A 24,531-nucleotide genomic window follows, 5' to 3' on the forward strand; every position below is an offset into this window, starting at 1 on the left:
CCGAGCGGCTCGGGAGCGCGCCTCTGGCGACGATCGAAGAGGTCGCCAGTGCGCACGCTCGCTGCCCTGCGCACTGGGGCCGCCGCTGACGCCGCCACCGGCGCCGCATTGATCGCACAGCGCGCGCGCCTCCTGTTTACATGCCCCAATTAGCCCGATGCTTTTCCGCTGATGGTCCGAGGCCACCTGCCCAGTCGCCGCTAGTCTGTCGCCAGCTCAGGGCGCGCCTTCCTTGCGGTTGGCCGCTGGCGTACAGTCGTGGCCCGGCAACGCATAGAAGCCACGGCCGACTGTTTGTCAACGTTACCATCTGGGCCGCCGAACCGGCTCGATAATCTTCAGGAGCGCGCGCTCAATGCGCATGTGCTGCGATCGATGTCCTGAGGATGGAGCCCACATTGCAACCCACGGCCGAGCATAGCTTGGACGCGCTGTGCAGAAACACCAAGTTCACCAGACACCAGATTCAGCTCATGTACAGAAGCTTCAAGCAGGTGAGTGCTGAACTGTACTGCTCGGGCTGCGACAGCCGCGCGCCTCAGTCGGTGCGATGGCCGGTGTGGTGTTCCTCGCTCGCCTCTTCAATACCGGCCGCTGCAACGTCAGTTTACCGCCAGTTTTCCCAAATACTCCGCGAATGTCTGCGAACTGCACTTTGTCGCGTCGAGTAGGACATTCCGGCAAAAAGGCGGCTTTGCATTACGCGTCATCGGTATATTATGCGGGCTCCATACCTTCAGAGCAATGTTTGCATGCATCGGATGCGTGAAAGGAGATGACAGCCCTCTCTCGCATAGAAACATTCCCGAACTTGTTTCAAGTATCGTAGCTCTTTGCAATGCCATGGTGATAAAGTAATCGCTTTGACACAGGAAAGCGATATAAGCACAAGTCCCTGCAATTTACCACCTACTCCGCCGATATCAGCTGTGTCTATATCCAAATATCGCCAGCGTGATGAGGTGTGCTATTTGGTACTCCTCTCTCCCCATTTTAGCAATAGCAGAATAGAATATCATCGTTAATCCCGAAATTATTCTGATGATATTATGTTCGTCTGCTTTTGTCATTCAGTGTTCCCCGCCATAACATTTTAATGGCGGAATAATATGGGCCGCAACGATGTTAACACGACACCAAACTGTCCAGGAGTACTCCGCCTATTGTAGCGCGTGCAACAAGCGCAGCATGTACAAAGCACATGTCTAAATGACATGGTTCGACGTCGCAGTGAATGGCTTGGTGAAGACATGTGAACATGATCCGTTGACTGTTGCAGGAGTGCCCCACGGGGTTCGTGGAAGAGGACAACTTCAAACACATCTTTGCACAGTTCTTCCCATATGGAAGTAAGTATGCACAATTCTTCCCATATGGAAGTAAGTATGTACCATGGTATCGGGCCATAACACACGCGTTCGAAAGGAGTAATTATCAGGAAACTGCAGCCGAAAGCGTGGTTACATTGACATACAATCCAGACAGCTTGTCGGTACGCCGGCACGAGTTGCGATCGCTGCATCTTGAACAAAGACGTTAACAAATCGCCCGTAGCCAGTTAAATAGTTTTGCTCTTTAAACAAGTATCCAACTACTCGCATGTCTGTGTGTATAATTACTCACATAAAAGCCACGCACTAAATGTTCGACGCCTTCTGATTTTTTCATAAATATGCGAGCGCGCGTGTTTCTGTGCGCGTTCGTGTTTGTATTGCAAGTTCAGTGCACTTGTATTTTCAGAGCACATGAGTAAAATTTTCACGCATATATTTTTCTCAGTGTCACTGATGGTGCACTTGAACCTTGCCAGGAATGTAGAAAAATTAAAGAAAATTCTTTCTGAAATACAAAGAACGCACTGCTCTAATTTGAGGTGTACTAAAAAAAGTATTAGACGTGGGAGCGGCCCGCTGCGCACTGAGTCGCATACCTCAGGACTATCATTAAAGTTTTGCATCCATCCATCCATCCATCCATCGGTGAAAGTAGAAAACAAAAGCCAGCTGCTTATCTTCGGGTGAAACAGCTCGGCGAACAGGACGAAGTAAAAGGGCCACAGAACATCAGGCATGCTTCTGTGATGGCCTTTCTTTTGCTGTGTCCTGTGGGCCTGGTTCTGTACAAAAACTGTTTTGGGTCGATCCCGGTGAACACTTGTGGACCATACACATCAAAAGGAAAGGTTAAACTTTGTGACGGTTAGTTTCTTTAACGACTACATACGCTGCTACACATACAATCACGCATATACATTATACGTATATACACAAGTAAACACAGGCAGGTATACCAGAGGATACATCTCCGGTTGGCTACCCAATACTGCAGGAGGGACAAAGTGGTATGAAAGATGGGAGAAAAGAAAGCCACCACCGTTAGTCCTGGTGGCAATGTGTGCCCTTTCACAAAGCACCAATGCGCGGCGACGCGGAGTATGCACACACATTTACTCCAAGAGTAAGCCCCCAAGTCGAGGAAGTAACTTCTCAGGCTAATACAAACGGCGCTGTTAGGTATGTCGCTGGACGAAATTGAAAGCTATTGTGTTTGGTCACCACTATTTGCGCAAGCAAGTGTTGAGGACGGCCTTTACCAGGGACTGTTCATAAATATTGATGAAGCTCATGCGGCAACAAGCACGGATGGAAAAAAGCTGCCTCTTCGTTTCTATACGCCGCCCGACAGCATCACATGAAACGTTCGGCAATGCCCTCCAGCCAGCATGAGCCTTATATCAGCAGTCGGGCGCCACGCGTTGCAAACATATACAGTATACTGTCGAATGATGGTTATTTTGATCTGTTATTGAACGTCAAGTTTTCTCGGGGCGTTCAGTGCTTGTCAGCGGATTCAGCGTATAGCCGCGTTTACACGAATTCCACAGTAGCGTATCGCATTTCCTAGAGCATCAAGGTTATACTAAGCGACAACGTTTAAGCGCGACGCATCCCCCATGGTCCGAAACAAGCCGAAACCTCTAGAAATGCGATGCGCCACTTGTCGCAGTCATGTAAACGCGGCTTATAAAGTGAAACACACGACCAAATATGCAGCGGGCCTGCGCCAACTGCAATGTTATAAATCAAAAGGGACATGGTAAAGTGCCTCAGGCAACCAAAGTTTCTATAGAGGGGACCTATACCGGGTGTCCCACGTAACTTGATCCAAACTTAAAAAAAAAATGCAAATGCCACGTAGCTGGACAGAACCCAGGTAAAGTTGTTTGCCGTCGCTTGGAGATATGGTATGGTATGGTATGGTATGGTATGGTATGGTATGGTATGGAGAACTTTATTGAGTCCTGAAGGTCAACCCTGGGTTGACGCGGGCCGCTCCCACGTTGGGACTGTCAGGCCAAGCCCTTCAGCCACATCTCGGGCCTTCTGGACTGCCCGTAATTGGTCAGAGAGTGGCTTGGAGATACTCAGATTAATTTTTGCATTCCGCCTAATTACATACAGAGAATCCCGCGAACACACGCAAGATTGCCGCGCGACTGGCCGCTCGAGGCATTGGCGTGTATTCGCGGGATTCTTTCATGGTTGGGAAAAACACTTCTATATGTAGCACGTATTGAGAAACAGAAAGCTGTATTGGGAGTTCTTTCATGTTGCTGTATGCAATTTTCTCATTGACACTGTTCATCTAATTATAATATTTGAGAAGTTGATTAATTAGTTAAGGCTAATTATCTAATTAGGCGGAAAGTAAAAAAAAGTGATCTGAGTATCCTCAAGCGACGGCAAACAACATTACCTTGATTCTGTACTGCAGCTATGTGACATTTGCATATTTTTAAAGTTTGGCTAAGTTACGTGGGACACCATCGAGGGGTCCAATTTTTTTTTAATCACATAAGAAGCCAACAAACAAAGACACCAAGGACAACATAGGAGAAATTACACTTGCCCACTAGATGAAAGAAATGATAAAGTAATGGAAATGAAAGTGGATGAAAAAACAACTTGCCGCAGGTGGCGAACGATTCCACGTCTTTGTTTGTTGGCTATATATATATATATATATATATATATATATATATATATATATATATATATATATATATATATATTGCTTTTTTTAAAGGATGCCTTTATTGGTTACCTTCGAAGAACGCAGATGTGGGTGAAAGCGCGAACGCAGAGGCTGGGCGCATGCAGCCCGCTTGAACGCTATTTACACCAATAAGACGAGTTTCTGGCGTCCCGGGCTTATCTCGGGAGTTCTTTGTTTTGTATTTCAAGCCACTCCAGGGGGCAGGAAAAGAGAAAGGGTGGTAGAAGATGTGATTGAATCCTGTCTGCGTGTAAGCGCAGCGTGATGACAAAACGAGCCCATAATGCAGAAGCAAAGTCATGGCGCTATTTCGCCTCTGCATAACGAATTTATACACACTCCGCATTCCTTATGAGAGTCCCGTCGCTGAGTGACATAGCTTCTTCGTCCAAGCAACGATATTTTCGCTCGTTTCTTCACCGTAACACATATCTCAGCACCTATATATAGAGAGCGATTATCCGCTCCTCTAACTTTACACTCCATTTCACGAAACACCTATTCGGGAGGCCCCAATTTAACCACTTCAACGATTGCTACGTACTTGAAAAGGACACTTCATTTACGCGTGCGCAGTTCCTTCCAACAAGCCAGTTCCTTCCAACACCAATTGATATTCGCCCACGCTCCCGACCCGACTGACCCGCTCCTCCCCACTCCGGGTAAACCGAATTCCCTCAAAAGGCGCTCGTTCCATCAGGTCTGTCAAAGGTACATGATTGCGCGAGGAGCGGTAATATCGCAACCTGTCACGCGGGCGCCGGCCACGGCCTACAAATAAGGAATTTGATCTCATCCTTTGGCCCCGCCGACAGGGAAGCCATGCGACGTGCGCCTATTTACTCAGCTCGGGGGGAGCAGCGGGAGCGGAAAAGGGCCGCGCTCTGTTTGTTGTCGCCGGCGCGCGCAAACGTGGAGCCCGGCGGCGGCGGCGGCGGCCAGGGTCGCGTGGATCAATGGCGCGCCGGGAGCAGGCTGCCTCTTTCCGCGCTCGTTTAGGGATTCCTCCTTTCTGCCCGGGATGCAGGCCGTGGCCTTGGCCGCATGCCTGGGTCGCCTTGGGCCCGCGGGGTCAGTTAGGCTTCTCGCGGAACGAAGATCTGCATACTAATGGTTTCTGCGTACGTCCAGCTATATAGGCGGTGACCTTATACGGAAACACTGCAAACGCGACAATCGATTCAGGCAAGAAGAAGAAAAAGAAAGAGCTACGACAGCTCATCAACAAAGCGATCCGCAAAAGGGGCGCGCAAACGGGCACAAAAAGTTGCGTGACACATTGAATCGCATATCTTCTGTCACGATTTAAAGCTACACGGTGATAGAAAATAGTAACGTATTCCTCGTGCAGCGAAACGCAAGAATGCGGAACTGAATGCTCGTTTTTTTTTTTCTCTCTCTCTCGCTTCATATGCGTTTTAGGTATAGCGTGCGCGATTGTGTACATCGTTGACTTACTTCAAATACGCCAATCTGGACGCCGGTAGAAGTTTTAGACACACAATTTCAAGCGTTAGCTGAAGTTTATAACCTAGAAAGCATTCTTTTTCTCCCGTATACTTAATGGTAGCTCTATCGAATTAGCCTATCTTAACAAAGTTCATGTTCTGAGATTCATGGTAATTACTTTGTGCTCGGAGTCAAGACAGCAGCTAACATCGCATCTAACAACAGCTCAGTTGCACAGTTAAACGCTGCAGTTTCAACACTGAATACATACCCAAATGTGAAGGTTTATAAGTTTATGGGTGCCAAGAGAAGGGAAGCGCAGTCGCGTACGGCAGAAAACTAGGTGGGGTGATGAAATTAGGAAATTTGCAGGTAGAAATTGGAATCAGCTAGCGCAATTAAGACAGGGGTAACTGGAGATCGCAGGGAGAGGCCTTCGTCCTGCAGTGGACATAAAAATAAGCTGGTGGTGGTGGTGGTGGTGGTGGTGGTGGTGGTGGTGATGATGATGATGATGATGATGATGATGATGATGATGATGATGACAAGTTTTTAACACTGAGTAATGGTCTGCCCAGTGAGTACTTTCGTAGCTCCTCTTCCGTGGTATATGGTAATCCAAGTCTGATTTTCCATGTAAGCGCTTAGCTGTAACGGTTGAAAGGCGAAAGAGCACGCCCGAAGCTTGCTGAAGAAAGCTGGGAATAAATGTCCTTGATACACAACGTACACGCGCGTCTGTACGAGAAACTACGAAACTGAGTTGCAGAGGTGGTTCTCAATGGAATCGTTCCTGAGAACTAGGACATAGTGTTATCTCGGGGCCAAATCACATCGTTAATAAAATGTAAGACGCAGTAATATTTTATAATAGGTAACCGCGGAACCGATGTGAATCAGTTGTCTTGCATAAGGAAAAGATTGAATTATTGTGACCGACACTACCTGAATCTTGATTTAGGCCCTCCAGAGTAAATCGGCAAAATTCCAGAACGAAAAATTTAAACGCCAAGTTCCCAACTCATATAAACTTGCAACGAAAACAGATGTCGCAGTTCTGTAGGTGTTATTTCACATATTACGCATGACTGTTGAACTACATTCGTATTTATAGTTAATGTAACTTTTGCAAAACCCACGTGGCCTAGGGAACAGATGCGTGTAAGATATAAAGCAGAGCGTTCATTTTGGCTCATTTAAACTTTCGGTCAGTATACCATATTACGGAACAGTGATATACACATTATATATTGTTGAGTAATCTTGAAACGAGGCAAAATTAAAAGAAATAAAAAAAATCTTTTTAAATTTCTCGGAATTTATTCGCTTCGAATCATTTTTATGAAATTCGTGAGACCATATATTGAGGTTTTTTTCTTTTCTTTTCTTTTTTTTTTTGACACCGGTCACTGAAATTTAGCGTTCTTAAAGGGACACTCGAGGGCAAGACTAAGGCTGTTTTTATACTGCTACAATAGACTTCCGAAATTCTATTTTCCTTAATTTCGAGGAAAGTAGTTGATTAGTAGCCCCCCCCCCCCCAAAAAAAAAAAAAAGAAAGGGGGGGGGGGGGGGCTCCAATTCACTCTGTGACGGTGGTTGGACAGCGAAGCTGTAAACGACACCTATACAACGATTACCCATTTGGACGTGGCTTGAAACTATTCACATGGCGACATTCACATGGCGACATTCATATGCAATTTACCTATTTATCAGCCAAAGACGTTTCAACGGCCTGTGACTTGGCTTGCGCCGCTACTTCGTGCACCTACAACGAGTGGACCGGAGACAAGCGAAATGCACTTAACCTGGAACCACACTCGATCACACACGGAGCAACTAAATCCAAATTCTGCGTCGAGTAATTTCTTCTTAAATTTAGAATTTGCACCCTTGAAACGACTGATTACATTGCACGTTCGTCGCTTGGCCGCGTTTTCGGCTTCACGACATTCATCATCATTCTGCCGCGCTTGGTGCTTGCGCTGAGCATCCTGGACACGATAATCATCCGTGCACCTATAGGGTGCCTTGATGTCAGCGCCGCCTTGGCATCGAGGCACCCTATCCGTGGCACGAGCACGACGCCGTTGTTCACATTGTCGTCTCTGTGCTCTACGCCGCTCCTCGTATGCACGCTGCTCTTCAGGAGTCCTCACTATACGTGGCCTTCCCATAGCACTGTCACAACACAAATGTAATGCCTTACTAGGCGGGCCCTCTATATATACATATGTAGTGACGTCAAGTCCTGTGTTACAAACTGTGCCGTCACAAACCTTCAATTTAATTTATATTTTATATGGATATCGACGTCACACCCTCTGTTACAAGCGGATGTCGTTATCAGTCATTCTGTGCTTCCCATTGTTAACGACCGCCTTATCAGCCATCATGGTAGCACGAGACGTGTTGTATGCTTTTCTTTATAGAAACGACCTGCGGTATGCACTGTACGTGTGCTTCGAAAGGATGTGCATGCACACTGCTTCAACTTTAGCCTACGATTGCACAACCTCCGGGATCGGCCCAATGACACGACAAATGCATTAGGGGGGGGGGGGGGGGGGGTAGAGGTGTACAGCTTCGAAAAAAAAAAGTCAATTTCTTTTTGTCTTTTAACCTTAGCGCCGAAATCGCCGCTCCTGCGCGTCAGTTTGATGTCTGTTTTCAGAGTATTTATTCCGTATTTTGACCGTTTTGACGCAGGACGTTATGGAAACGTTGCTAGGCTGTGTCCTTGGTTGCTTTAAAATGCAGTGTAATCCTTTTTGTCAAAATCCATCACCTCACGGCGTACTGACGCGGGAACTTGAAGGCGGCGTCGCCACCGCGTTCGTTCGTTTCTGTCTTTTACCCAAGTATCCTCTCCCGGTAAGAGTGGCCGCTTCGCTACTGCAGAGGCGCAGTTTAGTAATACAGCTTAACTTAATGTTCATTTCTTAGTGTCACATTATGAATGCAGCAAATTTCATTGATACTGGTTCAGCGGTTGCATAATGCGAGTATTTTCCCCCCTTTTTACGTGAACTTGAACAGCGAGGGCCCGAGCGAAAGCTTCTTTATAGGAATTGACATCCAACTCCTTTAAAATCCTCGCTTAAAGCCGAGAAATCAATGTAAAACAAAGTTGGGCAGAGAAGTTGCTTCTTGTAATCCATAAATCATAAGTACTGCAAAATGCATGTGCGGTCGCGTTTCAACAGTTTTTCAAATTATTTCTGGCGACTTCCTTATATAAAATAACGGCATGAGCATTTCTTTTAAGATTATACTAATTTACACCATTTTCGTGTAGGGGCCATATTGCAAGTAATACACCAGTTAGCACTCCGATACTTGACATAGATTATCGCTTAAGTACAATAACATAGTGTCATGGTCGGTACATGCACTGGTTTCATGTATATGTGATGATAGCGCCGCCCCAACCATTGTTTTTCTGTGCATTGTTTACAGTAATCAAACAACTAGACGTCATAATGCGTTGTGTCGGATATATATATATATATATATATATATATATATATATTACCAGGAAAATAGATAAGCTGTTATGCGAGTCATCGTTAAAAAAACAGCATACTTTTACAACAGTAACAATTTGTCCGAATAAATCATCGCCGAAATAAAGCACCGAGAACTAGGTCATCAGAAAAAAATAAAACAAACAGTACTCCGATTTTCTTTTTCGTTTTTTTTAATGAAAAACCTAGACCATTGAACCCTATAGCTACAGGCAACGGGAAAAAGACGAACAACCGATACTGTGACAGTTATTAACAGCTGCTGTGGCATCGCAGTTTGTGAAAAATGTGGCAACTTGCGAAAGAAGTTTGAAGACTACCCGCGGTGTGCGACCCACCTTAATGAGGGTTAACTTACTACCTCATTGGTACGACGTCTTCACAAATTGATAGTAATAAAGAGAGAGAGGGACCGGTGGGACGGACAGGGAGAACACACACGAGGTAAAGGAGCGAAAAGAAAATGGGGATCCGAGGACAATGAAGCCACAGAACGCATAGGGGAAATTAATTGTTATGTTTAACTGAAATGTAGAAATGAGAAGGAAAAGAGTAATGAAAGTGGACGAAAAGACAACTTGCCGAAAGGTGGGAGCCGAGCCCACATCTTTCAGAGCTCCCGAGCGCTGAGTGAGCCCTAATTGTCGCAGGTCAAACATGGTCCCGCACATGTTTCCTTGCATGTTTCGTGACATTCCTCGCGTCTCGCACCGCACCGATACCTCACTTGACAAGCGGTCATTACTTGACGCTTAAGGCATTACTGCGGAGCAGTGAAGGTACACTCCAAACAGCACACTCAAAAAGTGCACTCAAACACGCACAAAACTGCGTACATCCCACTTCGCCAGAAAGCGCGCCCTTCTAACTAAAGTTGGAACTGGACTTTCGTTCGTTTCAGACGCCTGCTCATACGCCCGCTACGTCTTCAAGAGCTTCGACCGGAACAGGAACGGTGCCATCAGCTTCAAGGTGAAGTTCAGGTCATTTCTTCACAAATCTGAAATGTATGGTCATCCAGGAGATTGATTTTAGCCTGCCTGAACAGGCGGGTCTCTTTGGTTCGAATCTTGCTCGGAGACTGCGCTTTACAGCCAACGTTTTCTTGGTACCGCGGCCTAGCTCGGCGGGTGACCGTATTCGCTTTCCGATGAAGCAAGATGCGATCAGACGCCATTGGACGCCATTCGTGTCCTGCCGCGTTTTACTACGCCTGGCTCCTCGCAGCTGCTTCACCACAGCCAGTGTCCGGTTTTGCTTGCGATATGAATTACGTTATACTGAGTGCTTGCACTCGTTCGTGAAGCCTTCGTCCGCCAACCTATATGCCGGTGCATATATCGTCAGGCTAATACTTAAACGAACTATGAATGCGTCGTCTTTGGGCGAGATCCGAGCGGGACGGGCCCAAGTAATGCAGCTTTCAAGCAGATGCGAGTTGCTTGCTTATCCGAGCGAAACTTGCAGGACCTGCTCTACTGCCTGTCGCTGCTGTGCTTCGGGAGCGTGCAGGAGAAACTGCGTTGGGCCTTTTCGCTATATGACGTCAACGGCGATGGCTTCATTACGCGCCAGGAGCTCAGGGACGTCGTCTGTTCGGTGTACGCGCTCCTGGGCCGCCGCTCGAGTACGGACGAGAGGGCACTACGCGAACACGTGGACCGCGTATTCCAGGTAAGAGCGCGCTGGAACTTGCGAACGCCCTCGCCGCCTTCCTAAATCTACCCATGCAGAAACGAAAGAGGAGGAAAAGAAGAAAGGAAAGGCAGGGAGGTCAATCAAACGCACGTCCGATTTGCTACCCTACACGGGGGAAGGGGTTTAAAGGGATAAAAAGAAAGAAAGGAGAGATAGGGAAGAAGGTAGGCTCAGTGTGAACACGTGCGGTTGTCCAACACTTCACAATCGGTCACCAAGGCCAGCCGATTTCATGAATTGTATAGCAATGCCCGCGTCGCTTTGTAAGCTTGCGACGCGTGGGGCCATGGTCTAAGAATCTTTCACTGAAAGTGGTCTGCTGTCTAATCGGTTTAACACACCCCGAAGAACGTCGCCTCAAAAACGCTGCGAGGTCAAAAAGCCGAGAACTATATATAGGTATCGCAGGTGCTCGCTGACGGCGGTCACAAAATCCTCTATTCGAGTGCCTGTGCAGGACTACCTTTATAACTCCCGATACTGTTTTCTGTTGTCACGCAGCAGTTTTGCGTGTATTCGCGGGCTTCTTTCACGCTCGGAAAAGCACTTTTATGTAGCACGTATTGAGCAACAGAAAGCAGTATCGGGAGTTTTTCATGTTGCTCTACAACTTTCTCATTGACACTTTTCATCTAATTATAATATTTGAGAAGTTGAATATTTATTTAAAACTAGTTATGTAGTTAGGCGGAATGCAAAAAATAATCTGAGTATCTCCAAGCGACGGCAAACAGCAATACCTTGGTTCTGTCCAGCTACGTGGCATTTGCATATCTCTGAAGTTTGGCTAAAGTTACGTGGGACACCCTGTATGCCTCGACAACATGGCATCAGCTGCGAGATATACGTCGGTGAACTTGCAGCGAAACGCATTTGAATCCCATAAGAGTACATCCCTTAAGAGCGAGACAAAAGCTGTGTGGAACACCAATGTATTTCGTGGCAGGTTTTCGGGACGAATATTTCTAAAGAAGTGGTATACTCTCATGAAGTATTTACTCAAATGTTCGGGGTACATTGGCATGAAGAATAGTCGAGACAAAGTGCTCCGTTTCGACTGTTCTTTTCTCTTCCCAATGTAGTTGCGCTGCGAACTTTGTAATGGCATGTAACAACAAGCCCCAATTGTCACGACGGTTTTCTAGTATATCTTCCAGTGCACGTGTTTGGCATTTTGTGTTTATATTACCCTCCGACTTGTATTACTATTGTCATTTACTTGTACTAGGTATGCTGCAGCTGTTGCTGCTGCCGATCATGAGGGCTGTAAAAGGGGCGTGGTGCCCCGTCAAGCGCAACGTGCGCTTGTTGGCTTTTCACCGCGCTCCCAGCATCCCTCTTAAAATGCAAAAAATAAAGTTGAGGTTTCTTGCATAGTAAATAAATTGATATCGCGATGTGCTCTTCAGATAGCAAGAATGTGTTCCTCAATATATAGCCACGGTGTTTTGACGACAAGGTCTTCTTTGGAAACTTCGCACGGGGTTTGGTGTACGTGAGATCTGGGTATCTATCTGGCCTCTTGGTCAAAAAAAAAAAAAAAAAAAAAAAAAAAAACCAGCCCTTTCGCGCCTCCCAAGCGTCGTAGCGAGTCGCAAAAGCTATCAAGGTATAGGTCTGGACGAGACAAGCAGCGAGAATTAGTCGCAGAGTAGGTAAAACTAACGCTACGGGCGTATTTAGAGCCAATAGAGTCGAAAATTAACCACATTGCACCATAGACTGCACTATCTCGGGGATCGGCCAACCTGGTCTTTCGTTAAAAAAAAAAAAAGAAAAAAAATAGAGAGAAAAGAAAAAAGAAGAAAAGAAAAGGGGGCAGGCGTGTCAGTCAAAAACGACGCGAAAGAAAACATCGACATACGTGCGCATAAAAAATAAGCGAATGAAAAAACTCGACATAATCAAGAGAAATAGGGGGCTCCGGAAAAAGATGTAAGGTCTGACAACGGAGCGAAGTAAATATTGCAAATAATGCGAAAAACATCATGCAATTATGCAACATTGCATCACACGTAATGCCCCGACTTCAGTACAGATAATATAAATAGATATACCATGCACGTCGACCTTGTCTTCTTTCACATCGACTTGGAATGGCACACCTTTTTTTTTTTTTTTTTTCATGCGAAAACGTCAAATGGCCATTAGCAACGAAACTTCCCATTGGCTGCGACGCCACGACACGAGCGCGCCTCGCGCGCTTGCTGGCTCGGGCCTCGACGGGACAGAGCGGGCGACAGAGAATACCTGCTGCCGCGGTATTGCGTGAGGGGAGAGGGCATCGCCGCGACGCCACGTCACCCTCATGCACTCTCGAAAGCATGTGCTATCCGCGCGTCCGTTGTCCGTGCAAGCTCTCGCCTGCGTTCTAACTGCGCTTCGGTAAGGCCACGGTATGGGTAAGGCCAAATCAAAAGGCTCCAAGCGTCTCAACGCGCTCGCTTGCCCGCGAGGAGTTCATAACTCGAAAGACCGTTCAGCGGCGTTCAATTCGACATTAATGCTTTCGCATTCACAACTCATAAGAAGTGCTTAGGTGTCTTCGGATTATTTTTTTTAATTTTAGACTATACAGATTTTTTACAAAACGGCTGTGAGCGTAGCGTACGTGACGTTTCTGCAGAGGAGTCATAAGGCGACGCGGACATACTTCGCCGCTAATAACATGAGTTTCCGAAGACTAATATTACAAATTCATTAAGTAACTTCTTTAAGGGAACCTTGGGAGCAGGTGTCTATGTTCCAAATTTGGAGGCAGTCACATTTTAATGCACCCACATTTCATAAAAAAATCTTGAATATCGCGCCTAATTCAAGATATTCATCGTCTAATTTCCACGCTCAATCGAAGCAATATCGAAACCGATCGCGTCGGGAGCGCAGAAAAGGCAGCCCCGCTATCATATCAGACGGACACGCCCTATGACAAAAGCGCGACGAAGTTTAGAACTGAACGTCGCGGCCAGTCATGGACACGTTTTGCCTGGCACGCGACTGCGCGACTGCCAAATCAGTATTTGTCGCGACATGCTATTATTCAAATTTCATCACGCACTTCGTCACGGGGCGTTTCCGCCTGACGTAACAGCGGGGCTGCCTTTAATGCGCTCCCGACGCGCTCGGTTTCGATATTGCCTGGATTGAGCGTTGAAATTCGATGATGATCGATGACTATCTAGAATTACGCGCGATATTCAAGATTAAAAAAAAAGGGGGGGGGGGTTGCATTAAAATGTGACTGTCTACAAGTTTGCCTATAAGAACAACTGCCCCCAAGGTTCCGTTAAAAAAGTTGGTCAACGAATTTTTAAAAATTATCTTCGGAAACTCACATTATTAGCGGCGAAGTATGTCTGCCTCGCCCTACAACGCCTTTGTAAAAACGTTGAGTTCGCTACGCTCACAGCCGTTTTATATATATAAAAAAAAATCTGTTTTGTAAAATAAATAAATAACACCTTGTACATCAAGGAATGTATTCTTGCAAACTGAAGAGCACGTCACGATATGAATTTATCGCGAGCATTGCACTGCCGCCTTTGTCAAAGGCCGTGAGCTAGCACGTCGCTATGGGAATCATTGCCTAATTAGACCAAGGACTTTCTTTAGGACAAGGCGATCAAGGGAGACAGGACGATCCTCCAGTATCCACTTTGGCATATTCGCAGAAAATGGACGTTAACCAGGACGGTGTCGTCACCATGGACGAGTTCATGGAGATCTGTTCCAAGGTATGCAGTCCAGGGGTTTTTACTTTCCTTTACACTGTGACCATAAGGAGGAGGGGAACATGTTTTAAGAAGCGCGATTGAGGCCTTCGCTTTGGGCCTACGATTGGGGCTTCGATTCGACCAGCTCTCGTGCCAACCCATCCCCCCTCAATTCCCGCCCCCTCAAAGAGACACGAACAGCAGCATTGAAAGGGCGCTCAAGGGTCATTCCACGCACAGTGTCACAGACGTGCGACACTTAGTGTGGAACCACATGTGAACATCGTTCTATGTAACGGTGCACAACTTCGCCTGCTAAACCTACAGAGGTTTGTCTTCAATGTGTAGTGGTTTATTGGCAACTTCAGTTGAAAAAAAAAGTGCTTTATCAGCCCAAAGGTTTCACGAAAATCTGCCAAACTGGCCTTCTTTATTTTTTTACTGGCAAAATTACAATGAATTTATTATTTGTATTATTTTACTTGAAATTCATAGCGCTGTACTTTAGAGTAAAATTATCTTGTGCTCGCAGATCATAGGATTTTCTATTAAAAAAAGACATACCAAAATGTCAGTGTTGGTCTGTCCCGATTTTCACAACCATGTAGTCGAGGTAAAAATATGACAAAACTGTATTAGATATGCCTGTCTGTTGCCCTTTCAGCTTCGTGATTACCTCATTCATATTTTTATTTTAAGCGAGATGTGAATTTGACCCTGAACCACTCTAGACACAGTTCCGTACCACCACTTCACCGCGCAGCGCAATGGCTTTCATGCTTCAGGTAGTCGGCACGCGCCGCGTGGTACTGTCACGTGAATTTCCTCAGCACCTGAGGGCTTGACTGTGTTGCCCAGTTCTAAAAACCATTACAAATAATGTCTTTGCCTTGCCTTCTGTCATACAGAGGAGGGTATGACAAAAAAAAAAAAAAAAAAAACCGTGAGAAGAAAAGCGTAAGTGCCGCGCACAAGGGGCTTTTCGGCGACGATCGCTACGAGAGTAAAGGCTGTTTTACATGGCGCGATTTTCACACAGCGACACAGAGAATTCCCGACCGGCGTGACGTCGCGGGCTCTCCGTCGCCGAGTCCCAGCGATCGGCGCGATGTGGGCGGAGCAACGTGACGTAACAGCAAGCGCCGTCGAAATAGGTGCTTTCCTGTTTTACCGCGTGTTGGAAGCTCAGCGGAGCAATGAACGCCAATGCATTTCTCCGCAAAGTTCGAAACTGGTGTCATCCCGAGAATTCGTTCCAAGTGGATCCGCCTTGCAAACTCCACGGCTACAATTTGTAAATTGCAATATGGGCTAATAGGTAATTAGTTAAAAACTTAATTAGTGAATTATTGTTAATTATTCGATTATGCATTTCAATTTCTTGTGCAAGTAATGTCCGCCTCTTCGAGTAGACCAGCTCATGAACTAGAATTGTGCTATCTGCCACAGGCAACCTTTAAGAATTATTGAAACTGTTCGCTGAAACTCCCCGTATATACAGACACACACACACACACACACACACACACAGGCACACACGGGTGGGGTTCGAAAGCTGGTGCCCCCCCGAAAAAATGAAAACTTGCTGCCTATGATACATGGAGTGTTTATCTCAGATAAAGGAGTAGAGAGCGTTGAAGCAGTGCTGGCGAGTTGTCCCTCGCACAGCTGCGATAAATAAACACCTGGCGAGGAGGAGTGCATGGGCAGTTCGGCGGACGCCTATCATGAGGCAACTAATTCTAATGTTACGTTCAAGACTTCTACAGAATCATAGTTGTCATTATCACAATTGTTTGCCTAAATCATATACACTGCAGGTAAAACGCCTCTCCTTTCGTTCTCTAAAAAAATGTGTCCTGTGCTTAATGTGTGTCGCGAATTCTCTTATTCGACTAGCTCCAGACATCGAAAATCGAATTTGATTTGTCTAAATTTCATCTGAAGGCAGTTTTCGCAAAGTGGCTTTTTTAATTGGACACCTCATATTTTTTGCTTCGCTGAGAACGATGTCAGTTCGGCAAAGACAGTTCATGTCGAGATCGGTTCCAAAGTGAGAAGTTTCCTCGTTTCCTTATTTGGAAGGGCTGCACTAAAACTATTTGCAAGCACGACGACTTTTTTTTTTTTTCTTCTTTTTTTCCTTGAACTGCGATGATCGGCACCCGCAGCCTTTGGGAGGTATGACAGGAAGACAAGGCAAATATTTATAATGGTTTTTGGGACTGGGCAACACGGACGAGCCCTCAGGTGCCGAGGAAATTCGCATTACAGTCCCACGCTGTGCACGCAGACTGCCTGAAGCATGACAGCCATTGCGCTAGGCGGTGAAGCGGTAGTACTGAACTATGCAGAGTGTGGTGCAGGAGCCAAATTATTAAAGTTTGTATCTCGCTTCAAACAAAAATTAAAGTTAAATAATGGCGGAAATGTAAGGCCAACAGGCCTGTCTAATGCACTTGATGCCACATTTTTATATTGACCATCCCATTGCGAAAATCGAGGCTGAAAGTGGACCAAAACCAACATTTTCGTGTTTGTCGTGCGTGTGTGTGTTTTACAGAAAATCCGTACGATGTATTAGTGCAAGAGAATTCTTACTACAAAGTACAGCTCTAGGACAGCCAACTATGTTCAATGAATAAATCAGTATTAATTTTGCCAGTAAAAAATGTTCAATTTGGCAGATTTTTGGCAAAATTTGGAGCTCTTAAAACCTTTTGCGAATGAAGTTGCTAATAAACACCACTGTATATTGAAGACAAACCTTTGTAGGTTCAGCAGACAAGGTTGTGGAGTGTTACATACACCAAAAAAATTGCATTAATTTTTTTGTAGAACCACGTTTCACATACTCGTGCAAACTCTTTAAGCACATGAAGTCACAAGATAACTTTTTTTTCTGCAAAAATATTCTGCGAAATTACTCTGAGCAGCTAGTGAAATTCGCATTACAGTCCCACGCTGTGCACGCAGACTGCCTGAAGCATGACAGCCATTGCGCTAGGCGGTGAAGCGGTAGTACTGAACTATGCAGAGTGTGGTGCAGGAGCCAAATTATTAAAGTTTGTATCTCGCTTCAAACAAAAATTAAAGTTAAATAATGGCGGAAATGTAAGGCCAACAGGCCTGTCTAATGCACTTGGTGCCACATTTTTATATTGACCATCCCATTGCCCTGATCTTTTAGAAGCAAATCTGGGATGGTGGAGCGACACATCTCAGACATTTCGTACGGTACTTGACTCCCCAAAAACTATTTGAGCTGTATTAGTTAATTATCCTACTACAATACCAAGAAGAAGCCAGCCTTACCACGAGAGGACTCTTGGTAAGCTAGAAAATAAGCAAAAATGATAGATGGGTGGCGACACTGCAGTTCCCACGCTAGCCCGCCGTCACGTCATGAATTTTGACGATGCCTGCTCTGTGCAAGTCAATTTTTTTAATCAGTAAAAATGGACTCTATTATATTCTAAAGGAGCCAAAAGTGAACTTGGAAATTTTGAGAACTCTCACAATAACAGGCCCAAATACCGGTAAATACTTTGAAACCCATGACGTAGAGACATTGAGGTTTTGGCATGAAGTTCAAGAAATGGAAGTTCTTTTCTTTTTTTTCTCTCTCTTCTAGTAATCAACATCTTACCGCCACCTTATCAGTTAGACTCAATTTAGCTTAGCCTAGTGAAGCATCTTTTTCAAATCTCAGTTTGGATTTACTTGGCTGAAAAGCATTGTTGATTAGCTTCGAATTTTGTACGTCACGCATTCTGCACGTTTGGGTAGTTTTCGTTGGGAAAAAAATTAATATAATTCACTAGGTTACTAGTCTTTTGTTTTGTTAGAATGCAATGTAATTCTCGTTTATCGATAAACTATTGACTAGTACTGTGCAGACGCTGTCTAAATCTCATGACGGCTTGAAGGGCTAGCGTGGCAACTTGAAGGCCCATCTTTCGGTTTCTGTGTTTCTGGCTTCAGCTTTCTGGTATCCCTAAGCGTAATTTACCAATCCATGTTAACAATCCTCTTTCTCTGAAGTGAAATCCCATCCCGTGTTTGCTTTCACGTTCGGCGCACCATTATTCTGGTGCCCCTTTTTCTCATATGAAAGTGCGCCTGAGCAGGAACTATGTGCTCCTAAAATTTTACAAGGACCAAGAAAATTCCACATTCTTGCAAGTGATGACTGCAGAAGCAACGAGATGTGTGCGTTAAACAGAAACATTCATTTCATGGCCAGAATGAAATTTTAGCGGATGTTGTTTTCTAGACTGTAGATATATTTTTTAAAGATTGCCGGTGGCAGAAACCGATATTCTAATCCTGAATTAGTCGAAGAGTCTGACATTACTTGTACGCGAAATGAAAATGTGTAATAGACTAATTAACAAGGTTTCACTAATTATTTACCACCACATATTGCAATTAGGAACCGTAGCCGGTGAGTTCGCAAGGCATATCCACTTGGAACGAATTCTCAGGATGACACCAGTTTCCAGATATCTAGAAAGTTTAATACGAAACACATAGCATTTCAGTTACTTTTGTGCTTCAATGCATAAGACGGCATTTTCCTAAAAAAGTAAGTGGAACAGTGCATTTTCACCACAAGTTTGACGGCGCATATCACGAAACTGACATCATTGTCAGAATTCGTTCCAAGCCAATATGCCTTGCAAGCTCACCGGCTAAAATTAGTAAATTGCAATGTGCCTAATTAGTGCAATTGTGTTAATTAGTCCATTACGCATTTGATTTCTAACGGAACCAATGTTCGTCTCTTCGAGAAATCCACGTCAAGTATTAAAATTGTGCTATCTGCCACCAGGTGATGTTTAAAAATTCTGTATAGTCTAGGAAGAAAAAAGAAAAGCCCTACATGTGTCTGCATGTGCACGCGCATGCGTTTTATTACTTGGAGCACAACTACCACATTTCGACTGCTTTCTCAGGAAAACGCGATGGTGCTGCTGAAAGCGTTTGCGCTTATGGACGTAAATAATACAAACATGAGACCCTACAGGAATCAGTTTCCGCGATAACTTTCCTGCCGAAGATCGTTGTTCAAAGCAGCGGATAGCCAAGCAGGAAGGCAATGTATTCTACTCGCCTTTCTGCCTTTTTCTGAACTATGTGTCAAGTCCCCATTGTTCACAAACCTGCCACTTGCCTAGTTGACGGAAAACCTTCATTCGTACGGAAAGCTTTGTTAAACTTACGGCACCCATCCATATCCAGCTGCAATGACAATCGCACAACATGCCATATGCAATGTTAAAAAAAATATAATGCATTGTATTTCTGTTTCTGAACAATTTCTTCTTCTTTGGCTGCGTTGAACTTCCACTTGCATATATTTACTCGAGTAAGCAAACATCTACACAAGTTGCCCCCTAGGAATGCTTGAGACATGGTTTAATGTGCCCGATTTTGTCTCCCAGGACGACACCATCGCTAAGTCCTTGACTCTTCTGGATACGACGCTGTAGCACTGGTTGTCAAGGGTTTCTTGGTTCTTCTGAGAGCAGAGTACGCGAACCACGATCAGCGATGAGCTCCCATTGAAAACTCACCCTTCGCTTTAAACTTCGCCGTCCAGCGACTCTGCGGGCCACAAAGTTTGGAGCGTATGTCGCATGGTTCCCTGGACAACCTACACGTGCGACTACATGTAACAGAGTACAAGGCATCGCGCTTTCACCACAAGTATGCAAGTATAGTGGGCTCAGTTGCGTATCGTACATTTACGTTCGGTCATCCTTTATAGTTTTGAATTAGTGTAGAAGTTATGTGACGATGGGGCCGCAGAAAAAAAAAAAGTCAAGAATTAATGGGGCGAAGCTTCCTCATCTGCGGGCCCAGCCCTGCTCAAGCGCAGTAGTGTTTTGATACAATCACTTTTCAGAGAGGCGCACCGAAAGCTGTCGCGTGTGTCGTGCAACGCGCTGCACGGGAACTCGCACCACGTAATGTCGTTACACCGCAGGTGCGCATGTTCAGGCCTGGCCAAAACTGCTGCTGCCGCTGACAAATCTGCAAGGTACAACACGGGCCAGGCTAGTCAACTACGAATCCGCAGTGCAATTCTTCGACAAACGACATAGTTGCGACCAAGTACAGCTTGAGCGCGGGAAAACGAACATCGAGCGACGTGCTTTAGGAAGCTGTCATGCATTTTATTTTCTTCTTACGGCAAGCTAGAGCAGAAGACCGGACATTACTAGTCCGTTGGCTGCACCATTTTTCTTTTTTTTAGGAGTACTGACACGGAATTCCAAAGGTGAAACACGTCCGTCATTCAATTAATCCGTGCACGTGGATATACTCGAACAAGTATACTAACTGCACATGAAAATTCGATATTTTAACTGGGCCTTGTGCGCAGAACTTTCCTTTTTTTCGGTAGGTTAGAGCTGGGCAGGCCCCATATTAACAAAACATATTTCTAGAGAAGTGGGGGTGCACGTGACCGGTGCCACCCCCCCTGCCCCCAGCTACGCCATTGCTTGTGGTCGACAACTTCAAACAGAACGTCGCCAGTAAAAATAATGCAAAGGCATCCTGTGACGGTAGGCAAGGTTTCGGTACATTCAGCGAGTTAGCGAGTACTAAAAGGCGTTGGGACGCAGGTATGTGCAGGGAGCATGGATCAGCAGACTACCTGACCTATGTCCTGCTTTCGCACTGTAACCATATCACAATGGATAATTACGAACTAACCCAATTCATCAAGCTTGTAGGACAAGTTGGCATGGGTCATTTTTCAAAACTGACGTTTCTTCCTCCTTTCTAATCGAGCCAAATAGCCAACCTATTAATGCGGTACATCCCTCGTCTTCGCTTCGTTAAGTGTGGATTTAAGCAGTATTTTATCGCATGTAGAATGAGAAGGAACTTCAAATGGAGGCAGAACAGGGAAAAATTGGTTTGGTGGAACAAGAGAGAGTTCGAAGCACTCTACATGTCCCCTCTACATGTTTACTCCTGCGTCACATGCTCAGCATTGCGTCCTGTGTGCATCAGCAGTTTGTGATATCATGTGATCACCACCCGTATTGCGAGCAACTAAAGGAGATGCACAGTGAGGCAAATAATATTCCGTACCATGGTCCTTGGTTCATCGTCACACAAAAAGCATCCAAAAATTTTGTGTCAGTACTCCTTTAACTTTGCAGTTGGCGCTTTCCTGTCGCATATCGCCCATTACTTGGAGCCCCACCACACTAGCCTTGCTGATGGGGTTGGTCAAAAACAATGCAATCAAAAAAACAAAAATGCAGCAGGAGATTTCACATATACCAACCGCCACGAATAGTAAGGCTGAATCCTCCAACTGCCCAGGCAAAATGCCCATCTAACATGGTAATGGGGGGCAGTCATCGAACAATCTAGTGCTCTAAGTAAGCAGCCAGCAGTTGGCTTCCAGTTTGTACTTTCAGGCACAACCATACCACAGTGACTGTGCAAAATGTTGTGTAGCATTGTGCCACTGCTGATACAGTTTGTGGCCAAACGGACAAATGAAAGTGAACTTATACCTCCTGTAGGAGCATTAAACTGAGTGACAAACCATTGGTCATACCAGCCTAACAACCACACTACACCTTGGGTGGATTGTAAGGGCAAACCAGACTGTGGTGTGCATGTCGGAGTGCACACACAGTTCGCAAGCCATGCGAGTGTGATCCGCCCAAAGTCAAAAGCCTTACCATTAGCTAAACGAATTTCAGATTTGATGCAAGCTCTCTTCATAGACAGGTATGCTCTCACGCGGCTGAGGTCCACAATATGTGCAAAATTGTGGAGGAGAATGCTTCCTATTTGTGGCAACTGCCCGAGGCAGGCTTTCGCTACAAGAATAGAGGTGCAACAGTGGTGCTCATGCATAGGTTGCGTCATTACTAATTGTGGGGCTGGGCACACAGAGTGCATTTACATGTCTCAGAGTGATCGATGCACTACATTGCTAGCGTCATCACGTCCCGATACTCACATTTACAGGAAGAGTCGAGACAGCAAGTAGGATATGGCAGCCTGTGCCTGCACAAGCCTACAGTGATCAGCAGGCACATATCGCAAGACAAAAGTTCGAAATCTGGGGATTGTCTGTAGCATTTCCACAGACTAGTGAAACAGAAGGCTTCCATTAAAAAAAAAGAAAGAAAAAAAGATGGCAAGTTATTCTAGTTTTGGAAGTGTCACATTATAATAGTGAAGGCTTGGCATAAGTAGTCTTCTCTGCACCTTGCCAGATATTCATATTTGTATATATATATATATATAAAAAGATATGAAGTCCTGCTATTTTTCTTTTACCCAACCCTCTTACTGCGAAGGGTTCCTACAAATAAACTGCATCCATCTCACATCCCTTTTTCTTTCCTACCAAGCACACCACCAGGCAACTGATAAAACATGTCTTAGCAGTGAACTGCATTTAGTACAATGCTACCAAACCCATCACCTCTTTGAGAAAGCATGGCTGGCACAATACTATAATTTATTTTGCAGTGAAAACAAAACACAAATCCTCAAAATAAGCAGGAAAACAACATAACCACTCCCATAATGGATGTCAATAGGGTATAATAATAATCCTATTTCAAAACAATATCAGAGCTATTCTCCCATTTCAATGCAGCATCAGTACGGCGTACTAAAGCATTCTGCACAAAAACCTGCTTTGTTGGTGAAACACGGTCAACCGAGAGTAACACAAAAGCAAGCAATGTTCCATCTTAAACAAAGGTGTGCTTGCAAGGAAAGAAAAGGAGATGTGAAGGCAAGGCCAACTATAAGGCCAATCTGAGTGTTTTCCAAGACAGAGTAGGCCCCGGCCAAGGCCTACCAGTATTGACTGGGACTGTGCTGTACTGGCACAGTATAGCTTGCCATGTAGCTGTAGCATTAACATTTCAGGTTGTTGTGCCTAGCCAGAGAAAAAGCGTGACAAATTAAGAGATAGCACGCATATTTTAGAAGTGTTATATGTCAAAGTGGAAATTCAATGCCAACAAATTCTACTATGTAGACGGGACACGTGCTTTCAGAGGTGACATTCAATGTAATGCCTTTCTGCTGGGAAAGGAATGAAAGTGTGAGGGCAGGAAACAAGCAAATGAACGTCAGGTTGGGGGTTGATTTGAGTGTCGTGCACATGCCCAGCATCTGCACAAGAGCAGGTCAGTTCCTGTAGGCAATCAGAGAGCAGGAGTGTCGCAGACAGAACTCGGGCACAGAGGCCGTTGCAGCGGCCTGTTGCCTGCAGGGGCAACGCTCCAGCAGGACCAGGCAATTGCATGCGGAGACAGTGCTTTTTTATATGAGTTCAAAGTTTACCAAACCCTTGCATCATAGGCGACAGCTCTACCTGTTTGCTGCCATATGCTGATACAAAGTCGCCTTACTGTGTTACAAGGGTGTGTTTGTATGTCAGTCAAGATTATGTCACCCGCTTCATGTTTGTATAAAGATCGCTATTTTTATATGTGGAAATAATGAGTAAGCCCTTGCAACATGCTAACCTACCCATCACTAATTAGGCAAGCCATATGTTCTTCCTTACTGCGTTTCCAAAGTACTTGTACTTGGCCAATCTTTTTGCACCCTCTCCGGTGGTTTGCAGAACGGGGCTCAGTATGACAGACTGCTCTCGAGTTGTGTGTCCCTTCCCAGGCCTTGTTGTGTCTTCCATGTTGATGTTAAATTATTGAGCCCTCAGGATTATTTATGCAACCATGTAACCTGCATGAGAACCGTAGCAGTATGGCTCCAGTGGCCCAACTAATTTGCATGTGGGCAGCTTTGGTGGACTTCCATCTGCTATTTTCTTTCCCGGATAAGTCTGTGTTTATCTTGGAAACTTGCGTCTTGTACTAAAAGCAGCATCAAGATTCTGCTGCAGGCCAGGTGCACTGAGAGCAAGGTAGCCCTCTTATGACAAAGGGGCATTTGTATAGATGCCAACTTAGGATGCGTGTTACAAGTGTTTACGTCCTGGCTCACTTCCCTCCATGTTTGCAGTGCGTGACTCTGTTGTATGTGCAATGACCGTGTTTTCTTCAGCTTACTTCATGCCA

The 24,531-nt window shown here is 45.3% G+C and overlaps 1 protein-coding gene across 1 annotated transcript; it reads left to right on the forward strand.

Moving 5' to 3' along the window:
* The first annotated feature begins 375 nt into the window (after nucleotides 1-375).
* LOC119460840 (calsenilin) lies at nucleotides 376-24,513 on the forward strand. The gene is made up of 6 exons (XM_037721941.2): nucleotides 376-494; nucleotides 1,280-1,349; nucleotides 9,937-10,007; nucleotides 10,503-10,709; nucleotides 14,405-14,467; nucleotides 19,894-24,513. The coding sequence occupies exons 1-6, from the start codon at nucleotides 387-389 to the stop codon at nucleotides 19,939-19,941; spliced, it is 567 nt and encodes a 188-aa protein (XP_037577869.1). The 5' UTR covers nucleotides 376-386; the 3' UTR covers nucleotides 19,942-24,513.
* The last annotated feature ends 18 nt before the right edge of the window (nucleotides 24,514-24,531 follow it).

This window comes from Dermacentor silvarum, chromosome 1, assembly GCF_013339745.2.
Source record: "Dermacentor silvarum isolate Dsil-2018 chromosome 1, BIME_Dsil_1.4, whole genome shotgun sequence".
NCBI lineage: Eukaryota > Metazoa > Arthropoda > Arachnida > Ixodida > Ixodidae > Dermacentor > Dermacentor silvarum.

Excerpts from the sequence above, each read along its gene's own strand:
- LOC119460840 (XM_037721941.2), top strand. The coding sequence starts at position 387 with ATGGAGCCCACATTGCAACCCACGGCCGAGCATAGCTTGGACGCGCTG. Across the intron at positions 1,350-9,936 it reads ACAGTTCTTCCCATATGGAA|ACGCCTGCTCATACGCCCGC; the intron begins GTAAGTATGCAC and ends CGTTCGTTTCAG. Across the intron at positions 10,008-10,502 it reads ACGGTGCCATCAGCTTCAAG|GACCTGCTCTACTGCCTGTC; the intron begins GTGAAGTTCAGG and ends CGAAACTTGCAG.